At 68.4% G+C, this 24,677-nt stretch overlaps 1 protein-coding gene across 1 annotated transcript; it reads left to right on the top strand.

The window, feature by feature from the left end:
* Positions 1-357: 357 nt before the first annotated feature.
* MYO15A (myosin XVA) lies at positions 358-24,472 on the top strand. The gene is made up of 63 exons (XM_076350583.1): positions 358-4,116; positions 5,083-5,165; positions 5,390-5,453; positions 5,560-5,669; positions 5,909-5,983; positions 6,203-6,293; positions 6,770-6,873; positions 7,436-7,499; positions 7,574-7,687; positions 7,886-8,047; positions 8,156-8,269; positions 8,381-8,439; positions 8,710-8,833; positions 8,922-9,017; positions 9,110-9,241; positions 9,688-9,813; positions 10,028-10,105; positions 10,511-10,665; positions 10,821-10,866; positions 11,007-11,131; positions 11,383-11,500; positions 11,592-11,767; positions 11,837-11,921; positions 12,204-12,257; positions 12,443-12,524; positions 12,614-12,744; positions 13,482-13,577; positions 13,668-13,903; positions 14,357-14,535; positions 14,659-14,731; positions 14,917-15,108; positions 15,264-15,358; positions 15,472-15,563; positions 15,657-15,783; positions 15,950-16,011; positions 16,152-16,215; positions 16,328-16,466; positions 16,624-16,714; positions 16,801-16,897; positions 17,153-17,274; positions 17,404-17,463; positions 17,717-17,792; positions 18,177-18,292; positions 18,376-18,494; positions 18,578-18,719; positions 19,000-19,111; positions 19,262-19,336; positions 19,758-19,963; positions 20,036-20,169; positions 20,248-20,314; positions 20,470-20,542; positions 20,770-20,843; positions 20,946-21,028; positions 21,246-21,376; positions 21,521-21,615; positions 22,032-22,109; positions 22,310-22,406; positions 22,492-22,652; positions 22,761-22,894; positions 22,992-23,125; positions 23,666-23,799; positions 24,139-24,279; positions 24,371-24,472. The coding sequence occupies exons 1-63, from the start codon at positions 358-360 to the stop codon at positions 24,470-24,472; spliced, it is 10,536 nt and encodes a 3,511-aa protein (XP_076206698.1).
* The last annotated feature ends 205 nt before the right edge of the window (positions 24,473-24,677 follow it).

The following is a 24,677-nucleotide window of genomic DNA, read 5'->3' as shown; positions in this document are numbered from 1 at the left end:
ATCCCTTACATTATTCATGCCCCTGCGAGCCCCGGCGGTTGGGTTACAGCCGGAGCCCAGCCGCCAGCACCACACTGCCTAACTCGCGGGGTGCCGTGGGAGGCAGGAGGCAGCTCCCGCCGGGCCACGCCGAGGCTGCCGTCCCGCTGCCCCAGCGCCATGCCAAGCGGGGGGCCGGCGGCGGCCGAGGGAGCCACGCATGGGCACGTGCCTCGCCGAAACCGGGCGCAGGTAAATACCCCCCTGGGGCAAGCTGCGGGGTCGGGAGCCGGACGGTGTGCCGGGAGCCGCCTTGCGCCGGCGCGGGGCATCGTCTCCCAGGGCCCTACCAGAGCATGAGTGCCCGCCACCGCCGGGATGGTCGGCAAGAAGGGGGAGCCCAAAAAGGATGTGGAGGCCAAGGGGAAGGGGGGCAAAGGGAAAGGGAAAGATGGCAAGAAGGGCAAGAAGGAGGTGCCCAGCGAGTCGGAGGAGACTTCGGATGCAGAGCTGCTGAAGGCAGAGGAGAACGAGGAGACAGAGGTGGTGGAGGAGGAGGAGAAGAAGGACGAGGAGGAGGCGGCTGTGGCGGAGCCCAAGAAGGGGAAGGGGAAGGAGGAGAAGGACAAGGAGGAGGCGGCTGTGGCGGAGCCCAAGAAGGGGAAGGAGAAGGAGAAGAAGGGGGTGCTCAAGGGGGTGGTGGCAAAGAAGCCGGGCCGGGGAAAGAAGGTGCAGCTGGAGCCAGAGGCGGAGGAGGGCAAGAGCAATGCCGCGCCAGCCAAGAAGAACCTGAAGGGCACCTCCAAGCTGGTGATGGGGCTGGCGGCTGACAATGCCAAGAAGAAGAAAGGGGCCAAGGGCGCGGAGGCCAAGGACGAACCCAAAGCATCTGCGGAGCCCGGCCCAGCCAAGGAGGAGGAGGTGGCGGTGCCGAAGGCCCGGGTGAAGCGGAGCCTCCGCAGCACCTCAAAGCTCTTCCTGGGCTTCAAGAAACTGGGGTTGCGTCAGCCCAAGAAGGGGCAGTTCAAGAACACGTCCCGCTTCTTCTGGGGGCTGCAGAAGCAAAGCACCAAGAGGAGGAAGAAGAAGAAGAACAAGGCGGTGCTCAAGTCCACCTCCAACCTGGTGGTCCGTTTCAAGCACGTGGGCAAGAAGAGGAAGGAGGCGGCCGGCAGCGCCCCGCCGGCGAAGCCGTCCTTCCTGCTGCTGCGGCGGGGCGGGCAGGTGGCCGAGGATGGTGCGTCCCTCTTCCGCCGGCGCCCGGAAAGGAAATTCAAGCCGCGGGCGCAGGTGCTGAGCAAAGCGGCCGCCGCCACGGGCTGGCTGGCCAGGAAGGTGCTCTCCCGGCGCGGGCGGCTGGTGGGGGGCAGCCGGGCGGCTGACACAGCGTGGCTCTCCCGTATCGGTGCCAGGAAGCTGCCGTTCCCCGCAGAAGACGAGATCCTCAGGCACCGGGCCAACATGAAGCGGATCCCCGGCGGCAGCAGGCTGTCGGCCTCCGGCGCTGCGCGGCACGGCCAGGAGAGGCATGGCAGCACGGTGCAGCGTCCGTCCCAGCGGCGCTCCCAGCACGCTCCTGTGGAGCCGCCGGTGCCGCGCTACGGGTGGGCCAAGGAAGAGGATGGAGCCTACGGTCACCGGCGTGGCTACACCAAGGAGGAGGATGGAGCCCATGGCCCCCGGCGTGGCTATGCCAAGGAGGAGGATGGAGCCTACGGCCCCCGGCGTGGCTACGCCAAGGAGGAGGATGGAGCCTACGGCCCCCGGCGTGGCTACGCCAAGGAGGAGGATGGAGCCTACGGCTCCCAGCGTGGCTACACCAAGGAGGATGGAGCCTACAGCCCCTGGCGTGGCTACACCGAGGAGGAGGAAGGCTACATCCAAACCCCAGCCTACCCAGCAGGGTACGGCTTCGAGGATGCGGTGCCAACCCCCTACGCCGACTACCCCGGCTATGAGGTAGAGGAGGAGGACGGCTTCTATGGGGGGTTTTGGGAGGAGGGTGACCCACCGGGGCACCCCTACGGCTACACGGAGCTCGAGGATGAGGGACCGTTCAGCTGCGGGTCCCCCCTCACCCTCTGTGACCCTTATGGCAACGACCTGGAGTACGGCGAGGAGCCGGCGGGGCCCTTCGGCTACGGGGGGGACTTTGGGGAGCCCCTCAGCGGGGGCTACCCGGGGGGCGAATACCCCGAGCATCGCATCCAGTACAGCGAGGCGGGGTGGGCGCCGCACGCCCAGTCCTCCTGCAACCCCTATGCCCTGGCCCTGGAGGAGATCACCGAGGCCGAGGAGCCCGAGGAGTGGGAGGAAGAGGAGGAGGAGGACAGGGAGTACCCTTTCTCCATCCTCAGCGCCTCCTCGCTCCGGGACATGCGGGAGACGCTCTCCTCCAAGCTCTCCCTCAATAGGAAATTCAGGCTCTTCCCCCGGCCCCAGGTCAAGCTTTTCGGCAGGGACCGCCTGGACGTCCCCCTCCTCCCATCCCCCCACCTGCCCACCACCCGTGACGAGGACGACTACGATGAGTACGAGCCGCCGCCGCCGCCACCGGCAGCCCCCGGCCCCACGGCATCCCCGGGGCGCCGGGTTTCGGCAGCGCGTGCATGCGGGAGCCCCCTGGGGCAGTTCCTCCAGCGCTCCCTCTCACAGCCCCCTGGCTGCCCACCTCGGGGTGCGGGGGGATTTCGGAACCCCCGCACCCCCCAGCCCTCCTACAGACGCTCTGGCCACAGGCTGGCGGGGATGGAAAGCGCCGACTCGGGGGGCTGGGACCCCCTGCTACGAGCATCTCTGGCCAGGGACCCTTCCCCACCAGTGGGGCCCTGGGGGCAGCCCCCTCCCCAAGAGCCGGGGGCTGCGCGGCGGCTGTCGCTCCGTAACCCCTTTGCCAACCCTGGGCGCTTCCCATCGCCGCTGGCCCAGCAGCGCCCCGGCAGCGTGCGGGGCGAGGGGCCACAGCGATCCCCCTCCCTCGGGGCCAGCCTCCGGGGGTTCAGCCCCAAACCTCCCGCCCCGCCCCCGGCCGCCCCCTGCTCTCCGGGGCCGGGGGGGAGGCATTTGGGGGTGCCCGTGGCAGGGTCAGGGAGACCCCTGTCCCCACAGCCGTCACGGCGGAGCAGCCCCCCAGGGCTGCCGCTCCCCCAGGCCTGGCCCCGGCTTCCCGAGCCCCCCACCAAGGCTGTGAAGCCGCTGCAGAGGACCCCCTTCCTGGCACCGACCCCCCGCCCTGGCAGCCGCCGCCTTGGCCCCCCCTGCCCCTCCTGGGACGAGGAGCTGCCACCCTGGCAGGGTGCCGCGCGGGGTCTCGCCGGGGTGCCCCCCCCATCCAGCCCTGCTCCCGGCACCCCCAAAACCTTCATCCAGCGCATCGGGCAGCCCCTTGCCGGGATGGCCCCCCGCTCCCCGCCAGCGAGGCTGCCTCCGGCTGAAGCGGGGGGCCGCAGTTCCTCCCCGGGGCGCTCGGTGGGGCAGTCCCTGGCATCACTGCTCGTGGGGAGCATGGCCCCCGCCGAAGCCCCTCCATCCCCACCGCCTGCCCGCCGTCCCTCCTCCCGCTCACCCTCCTTGCCCCGGCGCCCATCCCGGCGGGATGGGAACACCCGCAGATCACCGAGCCCACCGACGGGGCGCCGGGGCTGGGCTGATGCCGGACACCCCATCCTCCCCTCCTCTCCTCGCAGTGACCGGAGCCCCTCACCGCAGCGTCGCGCCACTTTCCCAGCACCCCGTGGCCGAGCCCCTGGCTCACCGGTGGCCCCCCGCCGCGGCACTCATGCCCTGGGGCCAGTGGAGGCCGTCGAGGGCGACGGGGCGGCTGGGGAGGAGGGCACGGGGCGCTACGCGGTGGTGACGCCGCAGGTGCAGAGGTTGGGCTCCTTCCGGCGGGCGTCCCGCATGTACAAGCAGCACTGGTCCACGCAGCACGTCGTGCGGGTGCGGGAGATGCCCGATGCCTGGACAGCCGAGCAGGGTCCTCCCCGGCAGCCCACCCAGCGCGGCCGGTGGTGGGGGAGCCAGCGGGGAGCCGACATCGCTCAATACCTGAGCCGGCGCTCGCCGGCGGGCGGCTGGCGGGACAGGCACCCCTGGGCGGACGGGTACCTGGGCACCAAGCAGCCCTGGCGTAGCAAGGTAACACCGGCGGGGAGCCCGCTGCGGGTGCCGGCGGTGGGATGGAGCCGGGGGGGGGGGGGCGAGCCGGCAGCCGGAGGGACCTGGAATGGGGCGGCATGTTGAGATGGCTGCCGGCTCACCGGGGCACGAAGCCACCAGTGCCGGGGGGTTTGCAGCGCCCAGGGTTGGGGGGGTAAGTGGCTATGGGTGCACTGGGTGCTGGCGGGGGTCCTGCCACAGGGAGCAGGCTGGAGGGGGGCGATCATTGCCTGTTTTTCTCCCCCTCCCCCATGTGCGGCCCCCCTCGGGGACACTTGACTCTCGCGTATGGAAATGCTGAGACCCGATCTCCTGCCGGGACGGGCGCGGGTGGCACGCCGACCCCGTGGGTGTCCGCTTTCCTGCCCGCCGCCTGGCCGGCCGCCAGCGCAGGCTCCTCCGTGCCACCCACCCCGCGTCACCTCTGCGCGTGGCTGTGGGGCACGGCCGTGGGGAGCAGCCCCCAGCCCCACAGCTCGGCCCCCACCACAGCCCCCTTCCATCATCTCCCCTGGAGGTGCCACCCTGCCCGGGGGTCTCTGTCACCCACCCCTTGCAGTCCCCGTGGGGGGGGGTTGGGTGAACTGCGGGGTGTTGCGGTGGGGGTGGCACAGCCGCCTCCACCTGTTCCTGCCTGCCCACGGCGAGCGGGACCCGGGCTCACCAGGAATAGCCTTTCCTGGGATGGTCCCCAAGGACACCTTGGTGGCCCCATGTCCCCATTTCCAGCACCACTGCTCTCCCCTGACCTGTGACACTCTCGCCGGGGGACCTGTTTCAAGGCCATGGGGTGCTTGCTTGGGGTCCCTGCCATCGCTGGCTGTGGGCTCCCTGGTTTGGGGTCACAGATAGTGGCTTTGGGGCAGTGGCCGTGACCTGGTGGGACGCCGGAGGGTGCCCACGTGGCCCTGCTGTGACGGAGCCGGGCTGGATTGCTCCACGCAGATGCAGTCGCTGTGCAGCCTGCCCATCGTGCGGTACCAGGAGCCGCAGGAGGAGGACGGGCTGGAGGACATGACCCAGCTGGAGTGAGTGTCCCCATCCCCTTCGCCACCCGCCGTGACCCAGCGCCGTGGGGGCCAACGGGACTGCAACCCCTCCCGCACCTGACGGCCCCCGCTGCTCCCCATCCCATCCCGGCACAGGGTCTGCTCCAGCCTCCCGGGGCTGGGGATGGTGGGGATACGCTCGGGGACGGCAGACATCTCCTGTCCCCCCGCCACCCCCTAACGCAGCCTCTGCTCTGCTCCAGGGACCTCCAAGAAGCCGCGGTGCTGAGCAACATCCGGACGCGGTTCGAGCGCCAGCTCATCTACGTAAGATTAGGGGCGCACAACATCCCCCGGACACCCCAGGCGTGGGGTCTTTGGGGGGGTCATGGCTCTCCGAGTGCTTGCAGCCCCAAACCTCGCTCTCCCGCAGACCTACATCGGCAGCATCCTGGTGTCGGTGAACCCGTACCAGCTCTACAACATCTACGGGACGGAGCAGGTGCTGCAGTACGAAGGCAGAGCACTGGGCGAGAACCCGCCGTGAGTACTGGGGTGTCCTCGAACGCCCTGCGGGCACAGGGGCACCCCTACCCGCCGTCACCCACCCCTGGGTCCTACAGCAGCCCCCGGCTGGTCCCAGGCCCGCGAGGACCCTCAGTTGCAGGGTGCTAGAGCAGCTGTGTCCATGCGCGGGGATGCTCGGGGTGCAGCGGGGGGTCCCTGTGCCGGGGCGACGCTGTGACGCACCCCCCACCTCTGCTTCCCCCCCCCCTCCCCAGGCACCTCTTTGCCATCGCGAACGTCGCCTACTCCAAAGTGATGGATGCCAAACACAACCAGTGTATCATCATCAGGTGGGACATGGCCGTCCCCTGGCATGACTCCCCGGGGTGGCCCCTAATCAGCGCTGCCCTAATTGCCAGTCGCCAGGACGCTGCCGCCAGCCTGGCCCTGCCCCGGGGCCCATGAGTGCCTCTGCGGGTAGGGTGCTGGGTGCGTTTGGGATGGGTGCACCCCCTGGCCGCCTGCTCGGCTGGTGACGGCCCCGGCCGTGCCTCCCCTCTGCGTTTCAGTGGGGAGAGCGGCTCGGGGAAGACCGAAGCCACCAAGCTGATCCTGCGCTACCTGGCAGCCGTCAGCCAGAAACGCAGCACTGCCCCGCAGGTAGGGTGCTGCCCTGGGGACATCCCTGTCCCCTTGTCCCACCTCCCCGCACTCTCCTCCACCCCCTGCTCATGGCTCCACCGCTCTCTCCTTGTCCCCATGCTTCCACCCGGACCACGGCAGATAGAGGTACCGGGGGGGACACGTGGGCTGGGACGGTTCAAAGGGACCGAGCATCGTGGTGGCATCTCTGCCACGTCACCCCAGCTGCGGGGGGACAGCGGGGATGGAAAGCCGGAGCTCGGTGCATGCACGTGCATGGGGTCCTTGCGCTCTCCTGCATCCTCACGCAGCCTGGCCGCTGTGCACACTTCAAATTTTGGCACCCATGGGTGTCTGCAGGGGGCAGGAGGTGGCAGGGAGGGTGGCAGGGGTGGCAGGGTGACAAGGGGGGCGTCCCAGGAGAGGACAGCCCCTGGCCGTGGCGTGTCGGGGTGGCCGGGCTGACCCTGCGGCTCTCCCCATTGCCACGGCAGATCCTGGAGGCGACCCCCTTGCTGGAATCCTTCGGTAACGCCAAAACCGTGAGGAATAACAATTCCAGTAGGTTTGGAAAATTTGTGGAAATCTTTCTGGAGGAGTAAGTAATGCTGAGCAACGCCTGCGCGCAGCCGGCTCCCACCCCCTGTGTCCCCCCCCCGCCCCAGGGATGCCCAACCAGGCCCCCAGCCCCACTGCCAGGCTGTCCCTGCCCCTCGGCTCTGGGGTGGGATGCGCATGGGGACACTTTTGGGGACAAACCTCGGCGGGGAAAAGGCGATGTCGCCTGAAGACAGGCAGCGTTTGCTGTCCCCAGGGTAGGGGCAGGGACGCTGTGCCGTGGGCTGGCACCCTGAGCACTCCCGGTCCCCGTCCCTGTCCCCACGGCCTGTCCCACCCTCGCTCAGCCCCTCTGATCCCAATGGGGGGGTGCCCGATTTCACCCTGGGGTCCAGCAGCTCCAGCCCTCACTCGGGAGCCAGGTGTGGGCACCTCTCCCTGCCCGCTCATCCCTGGTGGGGGGCACTTGGGGACTGGTATTGTGTGTGTCGTCCCCCCCCGTGTGCTGGGGGAGCATCGGGGCAGGGGTGGGCACCGTGGGGGGGGGCACAGCCCCTGCCACACTGAGGTTGCCAAGCAGGTGCCCGCTCTCACCCCTGCAGCGGCTTGATCTGCGGTGCCATAACCTCGCAGTACCTGCTGGAGAAGTCCCGCGTGGTCTTCCAGGTGGGTGGCGAGGGGGTCCCGGGCTCTGCTCCCCCGCCGCTGCCCCCACCCTAGCTCGGTCCTCTGCTCCCCAGGCCAAGGCGGAGCGCAACTACCACATCTTCTACGAGATGCTGGCAGGGCTGCCCGCCCAGCAGCGGCAGCGGTACTGCCTGCAGGGCGCCGAGACCTACTACTACCTGAACCAGGTAGCTTGCCCCCCGCCCGACCCCCCCCGCGCTGCCCGCTTTTCGGGGTGCTGGCTGAGTCCGGGGTGCTGGTGGGTTCCTGTGTCCTCCTGGATTTGGCGTGTGGATGGGGAGGGTGCTCAGGGCAGGGTGTCCCCCTCCACACCCCTGGGTGCTGCCCCCCGGGACCCGCTGACGGCACCGAGGGGGCTGTGCCAGGGTGGGAACTGCGAGATTCCCGGCAAGGACGACGCGGAGGATTTCCGTCGGCTGCTCAACATCATGGAGGCGCTGGGCTTCAGCGTGGAGGAGCAGAACAGCATCTTCCGCATCCTCTCCTCCGTCCTCCACCTGGGCAACGTCTACTTCGAAAAATACGAGGTACCCGAAGCAGAGCCAAGCTGCGCTTCTCAGGCCCAATTCGGGATGCGGTGGGGGGGGGGGTGGGGGGTGTGGTCACCGCATCCCACCGCTTCACCGTGTCCGCAGACCGACTGCCAGGAGGTCGCCATGGTGGTGAGCGCCACGGAGATCCGGACGGTGGCTGAGCTGCTGCAGGTCTCCCCGGAGGGCCTGCAGAAAGCCATCACCTTCAAGGTGACGGTGAGTGCTGGGGGGGGGGGGCACAGGCAGGGAGGGGGGTCCCTAGTCCCTGGGGACCACGGCTGGCGTTGCTAAATCCATCACGCCGTTGGTCTTGTGCGCCCCAACCAGGAAACGCTGCGGGAGAAGATTTTTACCCCTCTGACCGTCGAAAGTGCCGTGGATGCCAGGTAGAGGGAAGGGGGGGGCTGTGCTGCACGGGGGCCCGGGGGGTGTCCGGCCCCCGGGGCCGGGGCGGGAGGTGAGATGCCAGGCTGGGAAAGGGGACGGTCGGGTCCCCCAGTGCAGATTAGGCTCTCCTGGTGATTAAAACTGCAGCCCCAAGGGCTGCCCTGTGCACGACGCAGGGCTGTGATGGGTGCTGGCCACGGTGGTGGGGGCGTGCACCGTGCCGTGCCGTGCCGGAGCTCCAGCACTCCGCTCATCTGCCCCCTCCCCAGGGACGCCATTGCCAAGACCCTCTACTCCCTGCTCTTCAGCTGGCTCACGGACCGCATCAACAAGCTGGTGTACCCGCGGCAGGAGGCCCTCTCCATCGCCATCCTGGACATCTACGGCTTCGAGGTGAGCAGGATCCATCCTGGCTCCATCCCCCCGGCCGCCAGCCCCGGGGCTGCGGAGTCTCAGGCGCCGTGGCCCCTTCTTCTCGCAGGACCTCAACTTCAACAGCTTCGAGCAACTATGCATCAACTACGCCAACGAGTACCTGCAGTTCTTCTTCAACAAGATCGTCTTCCAGGAGGAGCAGGTGGGCCAGCGAGCGGTGCTGGGCTCTGCCCTCGTGCCGAGCATCACCGCGGAGCTGGGGACGGGGGCGCTGACCGAGTGCCAGCCCTGCAGGAGGAGTACCTCCGGGAGCAGATTGAGTGGAAGGAGATCCCCTTCAGTGACAACCAGCCCTGCATCAACCTCATCTCCCAGAAGCCCTACGGCATCCTCCGGATCCTCGATGACCAGAGTTGCTTCCCCCAGGTGAGGGGCTGCCTGGTGCCGAGGCGGCGAGGATGGCAGCGCCGGGTGGTCACCGTGCCCAGGGTGTCACCGTGTCCCGGGGCTGCTCCGCTCCTGGGCTGTCATGGACGATCTGGGAGACCCCTCGGGTTTCTCCGGGCTGGACAATCCCTGAGAGGTCCCAGGTCGGTGCCACCGGAGCGACTTCCCCCAGAGGACTGGCGTTTGCAGGAATTACTGAAAAACCCCTCCTATCTGCCCTATAAAAGAGAGAAGGGTGGTTGCACCCTCTCTGCTGATGGGGAAACTGAGGCACAGAGCAGCAGACGTCCATGACCACATGGCTGCTCGGTGGCAGAGCTGAGAGCGGGGTCTGGCCGGTTGTCCAGGCATCCCCTTCCCGGTGCCTGCATCCCCGGGGCTGCTGAACCCCCCAAGCCGTGTCTCACCCCTGTGTCCGTCCTCAGGCCACCGATCACACGTTCCTCCAGAAGTGTCACTACCACCACGGGACGAACCCGCTGTACACCAAGCCGAAGATGCCGCTGCCTGAGTTCACCATCAAGCACTATGCAGGGAAGGTGACCTACCAGGTGGGCAGTGGTGGGATGCCCAAGCCTGGGGTTTTAAGGAGGGTTTAAGAGGAGGTTTATGGGGTTGATCCTGCACCAGTGGGTGAGGGGCAGCCCAGGGCGTCTGGCTGGGGGCCGGGAGCAGCCCCCCACCCATGATGTCCTGGCCTGGAGCTCCTTGCCTCCCCACACTGTGCCACCGGGCTCCTCACCGCAAGGTTTTGCTCTTTGCCAGGTTCACAAGTTTTTGGATAAAAACTATGACCAGGTCCGTCAGGACGTGCTGGACCTGTTCATCAGCAGCAGGACCAAGGTAGGGCCCTGCCCAGCCCTGGCTCTGCGATGCTGGGGGGACGCTGGGCACGGATATCCCCCTTCCATACACACCACTTTCCATGTCCCCAAGCGTGTGCCCCCACGGCCGGTGAAGCCCAGGGGGACCAGGAGCAGAGGATGCCTCCAGCTCCACCTGGTGCCCTCTTCCCACAGGGACGTCTGGGCTTTGACCCCTCCAGCGTTGGCACAAATGGGCACGTGGGCTGCTCTTGTACTTCCCCGTCCCAATCCCCATTCCCATCCTGGGAACCCAGCTACAAATAGGGGATGCAACTCGCTCAGGGCTGGGCAAAAAGGCAGTGGCCGGGCTGGGAAGAGGAGCTAGGAGAGCTGCGCCATCCCGGCCACCTTCCTCCTCCCTAACACTTCTCATCTCCCCAAGGTGGTGGCCAACCTCTTCTTCGGCCATGCCCAGGTGATGGCCCGGCAAAGAAGCCTGGTCAGGAGGAGCAGCACCAGGACACGGCGGTACAAGGCCCCCACCGTGGCTGCCCGGTTCCAGCAGTCGCTCCTGGACCTGGTGGAGAAGATGGAGAGGTCAGGGCAGGCAGGGTGGGCAGGGTGGGCAGGGCAGGCAGCCAAGGCCGTGCTCCGGGCTGGCGGGAGCAGGGTGACAGCCGGACCCAAGCCTGAGGTGGCTGGGCTGGCTTTGTCCCCTGTCCCCCATGGCTGACGGGGTCTCTCTGACGCAGGTGCAACCCCTTCTTCGTGCGTTGTCTCAAACCCAACAACAAGAAGGTGAGAGCCGGCCCGGGGCTTGCGGGCCCGCGGCGATGCCAGTGCTGCCTGCCCTCACTGGCACAGGGGACGCGGTGGGCGCACGGTGGACAGGGATCTGCCCGCGTGGCCGCTGAGGCTTCTCCCCATCTCCTCCCCAGGAGCCGGGGCTCTTCGAGGCCGACGTGGTCAGCAGCCAGCTGCGGTACTCGGGGATCCTGGAGACCATACGCATCCGCAAGGAGGGCTTCCCCATCCGCATCCCCTTCCTCGTCTTCATCGACAGGTGCCTGGGGGCTGGGGGTCGGGCACTACTGTCCTGGCAAGGGGAGACCACAGAGCTTGTGGGTATTTTGGGGGGCAGCGTTTGGCCCGGGGTTGCCCCACGGCAGGAGCTGGGAGCCCCCCCGCTTTGGTGCACAGCACCGGGAGCAGCTGCTTTCCCAGGCACGGTGCTCATCACCAGAGGGAGGGTCCACGCCGGTGTCCCGGCGGGGTCCCGTGCAGTGACGGTGACGGTGTCATGGGCTCACCCAGGTACCGCTGCCTCGTCGACATGTGGTCCAACGTCATTCCCAACGGGGCCAACTGCGTGGAGATGCTGAGGAACCTCTGCTCCGTCAGCCCCAGCATGTATTACATCGGCGTCAGCAAGGTACCGTCCCAAGCAGGGGGCTTGGCTCCGGTGATGCCCTGGGGGAGGGCGGCCGAGGCGGGGGGCTCACGGCATCGCCCCCCCCTCCCAGCTCTTCCTGAAGGAGCAGCTGTACCAGGCGCTGGAGAGCAAGCGAGCCCGTGCCCATCACCTGGCCGCGCTCACGCTCCAGCGCTACGCTCGCGCCTTCTTCATCAAGAGGCGCTTCCGTTCCCTCCGCCGAAAGATCGTCCTCCTGCAGAGCTGGGCGCGGGGCTACCTGGCCAGGTGGGGGTCCCGGGGGGGTGGCGGGTAGGCACTGGTGGGTGGCAGAGGGTGACGGGTGCCCTCCTGCAGGCAGCGGTACCGGCGCATGCGGCACACACTCATCAAGTTCAGGTCGCTGGTGCACATCTATGTGAACCGCCGGCGGTACCTCAAGGTGAGGCAAGGGCTGGCACATCCCAGGGGTCCCAGGCACCCGCTCCCACCCTGCTGCATGCTCGGTGGTGGGTCTGGAGAGGGCACAGTGGCACCCCCAGACCCTGAGCTCCCCCAGACCTCATCCCCACCACCTCCTCCATGCCCCATGAGGCATGGGCAGTGCCTCTTTGGGGTGAAAGCCTGGAGATGCTGGGGGGTCAATGGCACCCCAGAGGGGTCCTGCTGCCTCCGGGTCTCCCTCCCTCCCGGTGGGGCCTCAGCACAGCTGCTCTGCTTGCAGAGGAAGGAGGATGCCCGCCGGCGGGCGGAGGAGGAGAGGAAGAGAATGAAGCAGGTAACGGGGTGCAGGCATGCAGCACTGGGGGCAGCACGCATGTGTGATGCACGTGCAACCCGTGTTGTTGTGCCCTCATCCCTGCCACGTGCTCGCCCGTCCCTATGCTGCCAGCTGAGGCACCCATGGGTGCTGGGGCAGGGAGCAGCGTGGTGCGTGAGTGCATCCCTGTGCTGCGCCTGCAGGAGCTGACGAGGAGGGAGGTGGTGGATGTCACCCACCTGGAGATCCCAGCTGAGCTGATGGGGCTGCTGGAGGCTGCTGCAGGTGAGCGGGTCCTGCACCGCCGCCAGCACCACTCCCAGCCCCTCGTCCCCATCCCCGCGGCTGTGCCGTAGCTGCCTGCTGTGCCGTAGCTGCCCGGGAGGTGAACGCCGGCTGCGTGGTCCTGGTGCCACCGCCGGCACTGCAGCCTGACTCCCAGCTCACCCTCCCGCTTGACATCAACGACTACCCCATGGCCAAGTACGTGCGGGGCCACTTCCAGGTAAGGTGGGCGCCGCAGCCCAGCGGTGGGGAGCCTGCCCCGATGGGCAGCCAGCTTTCGGGGAGTCCTCGGCGCCCCGGTCGTGGCTGAGCAGTTAGGTTCAGGGTCCCCGCGGCGGCTCTGCCCGGCGGCTCCCCGCACCATCCCACTGGGCTCTGCCCTGGCTTCGGCCCCGGGAATGCCGCGGGGTGCGAGAGGGGCTGGATCCGGGGCGGCTGTGGTGCTGCGGGGAGCTGGCGGCGGCCTCCCTCCCTCTCCGTGGGTTCCTGTCATCTCCAGAGGCCGGGGGGACCCCGCTGAGGTTATTGGAGAGAGACCGGCCGAGCCCTCCTGGATGCCTGACGTGGGGCGGATCTGGAAATGCTGGGGCGGGAGACCAGGTCGCTTTGCTCCCGGGACCCCATCCCCACCGCCAGTCACTTTGCCCCCTTCCTCCTCCTCGCCCCCTATTTTTGCCATGTGTTTCCCAGTCCCTGGCATCCCGAATGACAGCTCCAGGGCCGGATCCTGCTCTCAGCCTCACGAGGTGCCGGCATCTCTGGTGCTGCCAGCACAGTCCATGCCCATCCCTGTCCCGCTGCTGGGAGGCTGCTGGCCCCATCCTGCACCCCAGCCCCTTCGCAGCCCCGTAGTCCCCATCCAGCATCAACACCACGCTCAGCGCCGTGGGGCCAGCCCCTCGCGGCCTGAGGCTGTCCCCGCGGCCCGGGTAGCCACGGGTGCGGGTGTCACCGCAGGAGCCGGCATTCGGGATGCTGACGGCCCCGCTGGCGGCTCCCCTCACCCGGCTGGACGAGGAGCTGTGCCATGAGGCGCTCAGCCTCTTCCAGCTGGTAGGTGGGATGGCGTGGGATCCGGCACCGCGGTCCCCTGCCCGCTCCCTGCCCGGGGCTGGAGGGAGGACCTCGCTGTCCCTGCGGCAGATCCTGCGGTTCATGGGGGACCCGGGGCTGGGCGGCCCGCAGGAGACCCTCTTCGGCAACTACATCGTACAGAAGGGGCTGTCGGCGCCGGGGCTGCGGGATGAGCTCCTGGCACAAGCCGCCAACCAGGTCTGGCGTAACACCAACGTCAACAACGAGGAGCGGGGCTGGCTGCTGCTGGCCGCCTGCCTCAGCGCCTTCCCCCCCTCCGCCACCTTCGACAAGTACCTGCTCAAGTGAGCTGGGGCTGTGGACGGGGCTGGGGACTGGGGCTGGCTGGGACCCAGGGGGATAGCCTGGCACGCCTGCCCGGGGACACTGCTGGGTCTCTCCAGGGGCCCTCCAGGCCAGCCTGGCGCACGTGCCTGGGATGCTGCCCAGGTCCCACCAGGTCCCTCCAGGATCCTTTTGGCCAGCCTGGCGCACGTGCCCAGGGATACTGCCCAGCTCCCTCTGGGGATGCTCTGAGGTCCCTCCATGGTCCCTGGGGCCAGCCTGGCACACGTGCCCAGGGGTTATGCTCAGGTCCCTCCAGGATCCCTCTGGCCAGCCTGGCACACGTGCCCAGGATGCTGCCCAAACCCCTCCAGGGATGCTCTTAGTCCCTCCGTGGTCCCCTGGGCCAGCCTGGCACACGTGCCCGGGGATGCTGCCCAGGTCCCTCCTGCAGCATCCTCCCTTCCCCGCAGGTTCGTCTCCGACTACGCCTTTGCCGGCTACAAGCCAGTGTGCCAGCGCAAGCTGATGCACGCCATGGCGCGGTCGCAGCTAGGCACCACGGCCGCCCGTGCCTACCCACCCTCGCTGCTGGAGTGGACGGCGAACCGGCAGCAAGCCAGCATGGCGCTCGACCTCCACTGCTTCAATGGTGCGGGAGGGCGCGGGGCCGGGGGCACGGTGGCGGGGAGGGTTGGTCCCGGTTTGGCCACCCTGTCACCGTCACGGGCAGGAGGGGACCGGTGGGACCCGCTCACCACCCGTCCCTCCCCAGGCGACCAGTTCTCCTGCCCTGTCCACTCCTGGAGCACGGGCGAGGACCTGGCAGGGGATGTCCTGAAGCACAGGTACCCACCAGCTTGGCACCCACCCACCCAGCGGGGCGAGCACGGGGCACAGCATCACCCCGGGGCCATTTCGGGTGTCCCCAGGATCTGGGAGCCGGGATGCCCAGCTCATGGGCAGGGTGTCCTCACAGAACCGGGGCACTGCTGGCAGCCCATGCTCGTCCCCAGCGTCCTGCTGTCGGCAGGGGGCTGGCGGAGGGCTGGCGCGGCTGGTCCGTGGCCATGAAGGCGGGAGCCCAGTGGGCCGAGCTGGCCGGCCACGACTATGTTCTGGACCTCGTCTCCGACCTCGAGCTGCTCCGGGGCTTTCCCAAGCAGAAGTCCTGCTTCCTCATCGCATGGGAGGGGGCCAAGAGCTGTGGCAGGGACAGCCAGGCGTAGGTATCCGGGCAGGGACGGGTCCCCTGTCGTGGGGCTGGTGGGGAAACGCCGGCGCTGAGCTGGATGGGTGCCAGCAGAGGTGTGGGTCGGAGTCCCAGGAGGGGTCTGGCACCCAGCGGGTGTGAGATGAGGACTTCCTCCCTCTCTGCAGGGTGCTGGGACATGGATTGGATTTGGATGAAGTGCCTCCTCCCCCGGCTGTGAAAGCCCCCACGCTGCCGTCCACGGAGGCGTACCCCCCCCAGGGTAGGGCATCATCCCCACCGGCCCCCCAGAGCTGCTGGCAGGGCTGTGCCAGTGAAGCCCTGCCGTGCCGGTGAAGCCCTGCTGTCACCGGCTCATCCCTTCTCATCACCCAGCAGACGGGGACTTTGGGGAGCCGCGCAGCCAGAAGGGTCTGGACCGGTACCTGGACAGCCTCTTCGACCCCGTGCTCTCCTACGGCAATGGGGTGAGAGGGGCATCCCCCTGCCCGAGGCAGAGGGAGTCCAGCATTTTGAGGGTGCAGGTGGCTTGGCCTCCGTCCCCTGATGCCTGCCCCCAGGAGCTGGAGAAGCCGGCTGCCGTCTCGCAGAGGATGAAGGGAGGAGGTGGTGTGGGAGGGGGGGACGGCGGCGGTGATGCCGAGCAGAGCAGACCACCCGTGCCTGCGGAGACGCGTCAGCCGAGGGGTGAGCACCCCGACCACTCCTGCATCCCGACCCAGCTCCTTGCCTCAGTTTCCCCACCTGATTACTGGTCCCTGGTGTGGGGGACATCCCCATAACCCAGCGCCCCATGGCCCCGGTACGGGGCTGCAGGACGCCCTGGCTGAGCTCTCCTCCTTTGCCGTCGCAGGCGCAGAGCCAGCCCCGTCCCCGCAGCGCTGGGCAGATGCCAACCAGCCCGCTGGGCCCCCGGTCAGTGGGGCAGGACCCGGGGGGCCGGGAGGGGTTGAGCCCTGCCCAGCCTCCACTGTGGGGCAGCTCTCCCGGGCGGCTCCCCGGGGATGGGGGCAGCTGGGGGGTGCCAAATCCTCGCGGCACGGTGTCCCTTGCAGGGCAAAGCAGCGGAGGGGATGCCAGCCTGCACCCCCCAGCCCCGGCCCTACCTGCAGAAAGCTGGTAAGGGGTCTCAGTGCAACGGGGTGGCAACGGGGGCTTGTGGCACCGAGCCAGGCCCCAGGCGTGAGGGTGATGCCTGGCCCCCCCCTGAGCCACGTGCTTGGCCCTGCAGCACCCGTGGGCCAGCAGTGGCCAGGCGAGCTGGTGCAACATTCCCGGCTCAACTCCGAGCACTTCCCGCAGCCCACGCACGACATCCGTAACATCATCCGGCAGTGCCAGCCGGCCCCGCGCGGCTCCCAGCCCCCCAGGTACGCACCCTGGCCCCCGGCCGAGCCGTGGGCTTCTCCTGCCTGCAGACGCGTGTGCCGGCCCTGATGCCGGGGTGCAGGCGATGCCGGGGTGCAGGCAATGCTGGGGGTGCAGGCGGTGCCAGGGTGCAGGCGATGTGGGGTGCTGTCTCTGCAGCAAGCTCTTTGGGAAGAAGCTGGACCCCCACGAGGAAGCCATGCAGATCCTGAAGGAGCAGCTCTCGGCAGGCCGGGTGCCGGCAGCTGCGGTAGGGATGCGGCTGCCCCCCGTGTCCCCCCGTGCCGGGCTGGGGGAGCCACCGGCCCCGACCACAGCCTGCTCTCTGCCTCGCAGGGGCCCAAGGAGACGGTGGCCACGGTGAAGCCGGTCACCAGCAGCAGGTACCAGCTGCGAGCACCGACGGGGCGTCTGGCGGCCACCCGGCCCCCAGGTATCGCAGGGCAGAGCTGTGGCACTGGGGGGGCCAGGGCAGAGTGGGGCATCTCGTCCTCCCTGGCGGCACCGGGTGATGCCTGATGTGGCCAGGCACGGGTCTGGCTCTGCGGCATCCTCATGGGATAACCGCTGTGCCCGGCTAAATCCTCCCTGCCACACAGCTGGCCCCCGTGCCTCAGTTTCCCCGGGTGGAGAGGGGCTCTTGGTGGTCCCCCCCCAGGGACATGCAGGGCTTTCCGTCCCTTCGCAGTCTCTGTCTCGCGGGAGCTCCCATCCGAGGCGCAGCAGGTCCAGACCCAGCTGCACCGGAGCTGCAGCGAGGACTTCTACACCTACCACAACGTGCCCTGGAAAATATACATCCGCAAAGAGGTGCCGGGGGGCGGGAGGGGGACAGGCTGGTGTCAAAACGCTGTGGGGATAAAGTGGGCTTTTCGCCGAGCCCGAGGCCCTGCGGGGAGGGCGATGCCGGCGATGCCGTGCTGGTCTCCCTCCTGGCAGGTTTTCTACCCCAAGGACAGCATCAACAACCCGCTGCTGCTCGATCTCATCTTCCGGCAGGTGAGGCACCGAACTGGCCCTGAAGCCCCCCCCGGGGTTCCGCTGGGAGCTGGGGTATCCCCCCCGCCCCCGGGATGATGGTTTACTCATCCCACCGCGGCCGTCCCGTCTTCCCCTGCCGAGCTGCCGTGGAGGAGCAGGGGGTGTCCCCATCGGCTGCCCCAAGCTGGAGTGGGGGCCGGGCAGGGCAGAGGGGCTGGGGGGCACACCGCTCCCCCTGCACGGCCCCGCCGCTCCTCACCCCCTTCCCCAGATCTTCAACGACACGTTCTCTGACACCTGCATCCGAATCAGCCAGGAGGAGCGGCTCCGCTTGAAATCCCTCTTTGGTAACCCTCGCTCGCACCCCCGCGTCCCACTGCTCCCGGGTTGGGGGGCTCACACCTGGGGGGTCCAAGCCCGGGGGTCTCACACCCAGCCACTCCAGTGCCCATCCTCATCTCCTGGGCCTCTCCAAGCCACAACCGGCTCTGCTTCAAGCCGGGGTAGTTTTGCCTCCAAATGCAACAAGCCCCCTGCGACTTAGTGCTCCACAAAGTCAGGGGTGGTGTCAGGTCTCAGCTAGGCTTGCTGCCTTAGGGGTGCCCCGGGGGGGGATGTCTCGCCATCACGGTCCTGCTGGGCTGGGGAAGGGGCTGAGCATCCCTGCTCTCACCTTGAACCCTGTGTCCCGGGGAGGGAGGATCCTCACCAGGGGGTATTTCTCCCCACAGCGGAAAACAAGCTGGACTCCTTCAGCCCTGTGGCCACCGAGAGCGTCAAGAGGGAGATCATCACCGCAGCCCGGGACAGCTGCGAGGTGTATTTCTCACGCCTCTTCCCCGCCACGGTGAGGGTCTGGCCACGGGACAGGTCGGTGTGGGGTGGACCGCAGCCCTGCGTCCCCAGCTGAGGCAGCGTCCCGGCCCGCAGGGCAGCGTGGGGACGGGCGTGCAGATCCTGGCCGTGTCCCACGCCGGCATCAAGCTGCTGCGGCTGGTGAAGGGCACCAACGTTCCCGGGGAGCAGCTGCGGGTGCTGCGGGCATACAGGTAGGGGTGAGGAGCCCGGGCAGTCGGGGTGGGATAGGTGCCATGGGTGCCGGGTGTTTCAGCCTCCCCTCGCCCTGCCCCAGCTACGCCGACGTGCTGTTCGTGACGACCCCGTCCAGGAACATGCTGGAGTTCAACCTGCACAGTGAGAAGCTCATCCTCTTCTCCCCCAAAGCCCCCCAGGTCAAGGCCATGGTTGACCACTTCATCACGGAGCTCAGGAAGGTGGGGGGTGCCCCAGGGCTGGGGGGGGGCGGCTGGGGGCATGTCCTGGGGGCTGGACCCTGCCTGTGTGCCCGCGTTTGGGAGGCCAGGGTGGGCAGCGGAGGGCACCCAGCAAATGGGACCATGCCTGGGGTGAGGGGGGGTTGGGGGGGGGGCACCCTGGGGTGGTCTTGCGGCTGTGGGTGCTTGAAGCCCTTGTGCTGAGTGGGATGTGAGCGTGCATGGATGTGCATGCATGTGCCTGCATGCACGGGCTGTGCCAGACCCACCCTGTGCCCAGGACTCCCAGTACGTGGTGGCGGTGAGGAACTACAGCCCGGAGGACGGGGGCCAGCTCAGCTTCCACAAAGGGGACATCATCCACCTGCAGCCGCTGGAGCGCCCTGAGAGAGGTGAGCGGCCCCCCACAGCCCCCCCCATGCCGAAACACCCTCGATGGGGGGAACAGGCACGGCAGGACTGACGGCTTCACCGGCCCCGGAGGTGGCCGTGCCCTGGCCTCGCATCCTGTGACTCCCCGTGTCCCCATGGTGTCCCAGCAGACCACTACTATGGCTGCGTGGTCCGCAAGAAGGTGATGTACCTGGAGGAGCTGAAGACAGGCACCCAGGATTTTGGTGGGTGCCATGCTGTCCCTGTGCGTGTCCCCGGTGCGCGTACAGCTGCCCTGGGCCGTGTCCCTTCCTGGAGCTGGGGCATGGGGCAGGATCCTGCCTCTGTCACCCCCCAGCAGGATGGTTTGGGCTCTTTTTGGCACCGACCAGATGCAGGGGAATGCTCCCCTGTGATTCGCACCCTGGGTGGCACCGGGTGCTGCCCCCATGTCCCTGCGGGTGATGGGCTTTGTGGCCTCTGGTCTGTGCCTTTACCTTGAGCAATGCCAAACTGCAGCCGTTTACAGCCAAAACCCACAGCCAGACCCTTTGGAATGAGCTCGGGGTGCGGTGCAGGGTGCAGGAGGGAGCGGGCATATACTTTTCGGGGGGTGACTCCCGGGGCTGCCAGCCCAGGGCCATCCCCACCATCTGCCCGGCACAGGGTGGAAGTTCGGGGCCATCCACGGCAGGTCAGGGCTCTTCCCCGCCGAGTACGTCCAGCCCATCACAGCCCCCGACTTTGTCCATTTGCCGGCGGAGAGGAAAGAGGAGCCCAGGGACAAGCAGGGCAAGGTGGCAGCTTTGGCGGCCGTGGCCATGGCCGTAGCCTCTACCGCCATGGCCCAGGAGCTGGACCAGAAAACCGAGGTGGGTGCTGGCCCGGGGCCGTTGCTGGCATGGGTGCCGGCTGTGCCCGGTGCCCACCGCCCCGCTCCGCAGGCGTCCCCTGCCAACACTGCCTTTGCGGAGGGTCCGGAGGGAGACGGCGGCGAGCAGCTCGGGGCCGGCGCAGGGACCTGCCCCATGCTGGCCTTCGCCCGGCGGTATTACCGTGCGGCACGGCACGGGACCACGTGAGTGCCCGGCGGCGGGACAGGGACACCCCGTGGTGGGGACACTCATGCCCACCTGCTCCCTCGTCCCTCTCCCAGGGACTCCTGCGGGATGAAGGTCAAAAGGGACGTGCCCGATGTGCTGGAGATGCTGACGTTCACCAAGGTATGGGGAAGCGGGGTGCCTTGGGGTGCCCCTGCCCTGCCGTCATCCACGGATCCCCCCGAGGTGCTGGCGTGCTCGGGAGCTCCCCGAATGCCACCCCAACCCCCATCCCGTCCCTCTGGCTACTCCCGGGAGCTAACCCTCTCCCCCTCCAGACCCCCATCCAGGAGTCGCTCATCGAATTCGTGGATGGTGGCATCAGCAGACTGGCCACCGAGGCTTTCCAAGGTAGGCGGGGGGGCACAAGCACCCCGTCCCCCTGCCCCACGGCCATCCCCACCCCCATCCTTGGAGGATGGTGGGGGAAGGACCGGGGTGGGCAGACGGGGTGGCCCAGGGCGGGGGGTTTAGCTCCTCTGGTCCCACTGCCCGGGATGTTGCCCACACCTAGGGGAGCATGTCCCCGGAGAAGGGATGGGGTGAGCTGTGTCACCATGTGGCTTTGTCATCCCCAGCCGTGATGAAGTTCATGGGTGACCACCCTCTGAGGGGACAGACGGAGCTGGACACCATCTGCACCATCCTCAAGGTAAATCCCCCACTGGGGCGGTGAGTCCTGGGGGTGGCCTGGGCAGGAGGGTGGCAGCTGGGGACATCCCCAGCTGCAGAGCGAGCCGTGCCTGTCCCCCAGCTGTGCGCGGAGCACGAGGTCCTGCGGGACGAGGTGTACTGCCAGATCATCAAGCAGGTCACCAACAACACCAGCTCCAAGCCGTGAGTCCCTGTGCCATCCACCCCGGCTAGGACAGCAGAGGCTGGCACTGGGGACTCTTGTGTCCCCGGCTGGGCTGAGCCGCCCCAATGTCGGGGGAGACCCGGGGACCCCACCCTCGCAGCAGGCTGCACTGCTCCCCGGGGCGGCGGGTGCCATTGCAGCCGCCGCGGGCACCCTCACTCTCCCCAGGGGCTCAGCCCCGGCTCTTCCCGGCAGGGACAGCTGCCAGAAGGGCTGGAGGCTGCTCTACATCCTCGCCGCCTACTACAAGTGCTCCGAGGTGCTCAGGCCCTTCCTCCTGGCCTTCCTGAAGGACGCTAGCAGGCACCCGGAGCTGCCTTTCCAGGGTAGGGGCTGTGCACGCCCCAGGGTGCTGGGTGCACAGTGGGGAAGGACGCCCGGGGGGGGTGTCACGGGGCTCTGGAGGTGCTTTAGCAGGGCCAGCATCATGGCTCAGCCCTGTCCTTCACCCCGGTCCCCATCCCCGCCAGGCATCGCCAAAGCCTGCGAGCAAAACCTGCGCAAAACCCTGCAGTTCGGCGGCCGCAGCCTCTTCCCCAGCAGCATGGAGCTCAGGGCCATGGTGGTGAGGCCGGGTGCTCATGGGTGCCCGTGGGGTGCGGGGCAGGGCTGGTGCCAGCTTGAGATTCCCCCCCCCATGGGCTCGGGATCCTCCCATGGGCTCGGGATCTCCGCCGGACACTGCCCTGGAGCTGAGCTGATGGCCCCTTGCTGGCACAGGGAGCACAGTCCTTTTTGGGGTCTGCTCTCCAGGGGCACCGCTCTGAGGGTGCCCTGAACTTTCAGGGGTCCCCAAGCAGGAACACAGCTCTGCGCACATGGGGCAGGGGGCACGATGGCTCACCCGGGCAGGATGGGCAAGATACAGGATGATCCCCATGGGATGGTCCCCTGCGGGATAGCTTGGGGATTCGGGGTGTCCTTTGGGGTCTTGTTGTGCGAAGAGCCCCCCTGCACCCCAACATGTCCCCCCCCGTGCAGGCTGGACGCAGCGCCAAGCGCCAGCTCTTCCTCCTGCCTGGCGGCATCGAGAGGCACCTCAAGATCAAGACGTGCTCGGTGAGTCGGAGGGGGCAAGAGGCTCGGCGCACCCCGGGCTCATGGTGACCCCCCGGTTGCGGGTGCCCTGAGGGTGCGGATGCAGGGGGGCTGCACCCCTTGGCCTGGGGAGCTGCATGGGATGAGCCTCAATGCAGGACCTGCCCCGAGCGCAGCGGGGGGACATGGCAGCGTCCCAGCTTGCCTGTCCCCATGCCCAGGTGGCTCTGGACGTGATCAAGGAGCTGTGCTGCGAGATGGGGCTGCAGCACCCGGAGGCTTTTGACGAGTACATCCTCTTCGTGGTGACCGACGGAGGTGAGGGGCTGGTGGGGACAGGACGGCTGTGCCGCCGGCGGGTGCCACGTGTGGTGGCCATGCTCAGGCTCCTGGGGCGGCACAGGGCAGAGCGTGCGGCCGCTGACCCGCCGGGAGTATGTCCTGGATGTGGCCGCCGAGGCGGAGCGCCGGGACGCCGGCTACACCTTCTGGTGCCGCCGCGTGGTCTGGAGCCAGCCCCTCAAGTTCGACAACGAGCTCTATGTCACCGTCCACTACAACCAGGTTGGGCCACCCCACCAGGGTCCCCGGGGCCACCTCTGTGTCCCCTGCCCCCCTCCCCAAGCATCCCCTGTCCCCGAGCTGTGTCCCTGCACTCTGTCCCCCCCCCAGGTGCTCCCCGACTACCTCAAGGGGCTGTTCACTGTCCTGCCGCCCGCGAGGCCGGGAGAGCAGCACTTCCCGCACATGGCCAAGCTGGCCGCCCTCCAGCACCGAGCCAAGGACAGCCACCACCTCCCCACCGCGTACGGCCAGGGGTGGGAGCCCGGGGAGGGGGACACACGTCCCATGGGGTGTGGGACCCGCTGGCCAGCGCTGGCCCTGACCTCTGGCTCCCTGCAGGCGGGAGGTGCAGGACTACGTCCCCCCGCAGCTCTTCCGCCTGCTGAAGGCCCAATCCTGGCTCCACATGGTGACCCAGCACATGCAGCAAGCCCAGGCGCTCAGCGCCCACCAGGCCAGGGCACAGTTCCTGGGTGAGCAGGCACAGGACGGGGATGGGGATGCGGTGCTGCCGGGGATGCGGTGCTAACAAGGACACAATGCTAATGAGGATGCAATGCTGCCGGGGATGCAATGCTGCCCAGGAGGCGATGCTAACGAAAATGAGATGCTGCCTGGGACGCGACGCTGCTGGGTGGCTCCTCCGCGGGGAGTCCGGGACAGGCAGACCTTGGCCCTGCGTGGAGCCTGGGGTGCTGCGCGGCCAGTGGGTTGCTGCACACGGAGGGCAGGACCGCGGTGGCAGGGCAGGGCAGGCTGCTCCGAGGCCCCACGCTCGGCCACCCATTTTCCCAGCAGGCTGCAACAGGAGCCCCTCGGCTGCTCCTGGGTCCAATTCTGTTCCTGGTCCAGAGCCTGACGCGGTGCAAGGCTCTGGGAGCCAACCCAGCTCCTGCCAGGCATGGGGCTGGCTGGGACCCTTGGCAGAGCCCCCGCGGGTGCGGGGGCCACCCCGGGGGCCCAGGCAGGAGGGGGTGGTAGCGGGCACCGAGACCCAGTCCCCCTCCCCACAGGGCTGCTGAGCGCCTACCCCATGTTTGGCTCGTCCTTCTTCTACATCCAGAGCTGCAGCAACAACGCCATCGTCTCGCCCTGCATCCTGGCCGTCAACCAGAACGGCCTCAACTTCCTTAGCAAGGAGACCCACGTAGGTGGGGGGCTGTGGGGGGGCGGCGGGGGGCACGGGGTCCCGTGGGCACCACCCGGCCCCCCTTGCTCCTGCTGCAGGGACAGAGCCAGGCGGCACCGTGAGATGTGAAGGCAGGTGGGGGGGACGTCCCTCTCCGCAGGGGACAGGGTCCCCGGGTTCGGCCCCAGCAGGCCAGGTCTGCCTGCCTGTGCCCACCCTGTGCGGGGTTGGGGGGGGGGGGGGGCTGCATCGCTGGCACCCTCCGTCCTGCTCCCGTCCGCACCCGCTCTGGTCCTTGGTCCCCTTGCTGGGGTCCCCGGGGTGTGCGGGCCACCCTCCTTGTGTCCCCCCCCTCAGGAGCCCGTCGCCAAGTTCTCGCTGAAGGAGATCCAGTCGACGCGGACGCAGCGGCCGATGGCCGGATCCAGCTACCCCTACGTGGAGATCACGCTGGGAGACCTCCTGGCCCGGGGCATCACCCAGCTGCAGCTGGAGCAGGTAGGGGACACTCCGGGGGGGGGGGGGGGGGGGGCCTGCCAGGGCTCCCGCGGTGGTGGCACGGCCGCCGACGGCGTGTCCCCCTCGGCAGGGCCTGGAGCTGTGCCGCGTGGTGGCCGCGCACATGGAGCGGCTGCTGGGCGCCCGGGAGAAGAGGTTGACTCTGCCGCCCAGCGAGATCACCCTGCTCTGAGCCCGCCGCCGACCCCCGCCCTGGGGGACAGAGGATGCATCGGTCCCGGGGTGTCCCCAGCCCGGCCGGTGGCCGCCGTCCCCCCTCCTGTCCCGTCCCGTCCCCCCCCCCCCCCCCCCCGCGGTGCTCACACCTCGCTGTTGTTCTTGGGGGTTTATACACGCCCACGAGCCCGGCCCGACTCGGCGTCGATGGTTTATGTGCT

The sequence above is a fragment of the Aptenodytes patagonicus genome, chromosome 13 (genome assembly GCF_965638725.1).
Source record: "Aptenodytes patagonicus chromosome 13, bAptPat1.pri.cur, whole genome shotgun sequence".
Lineage (NCBI taxonomy): Eukaryota > Metazoa > Chordata > Aves > Sphenisciformes > Spheniscidae > Aptenodytes > Aptenodytes patagonicus.
Note: the sequence above shows the minus strand (reverse complement) of the source record. Positions and strands in the feature narration are given on the sequence as shown.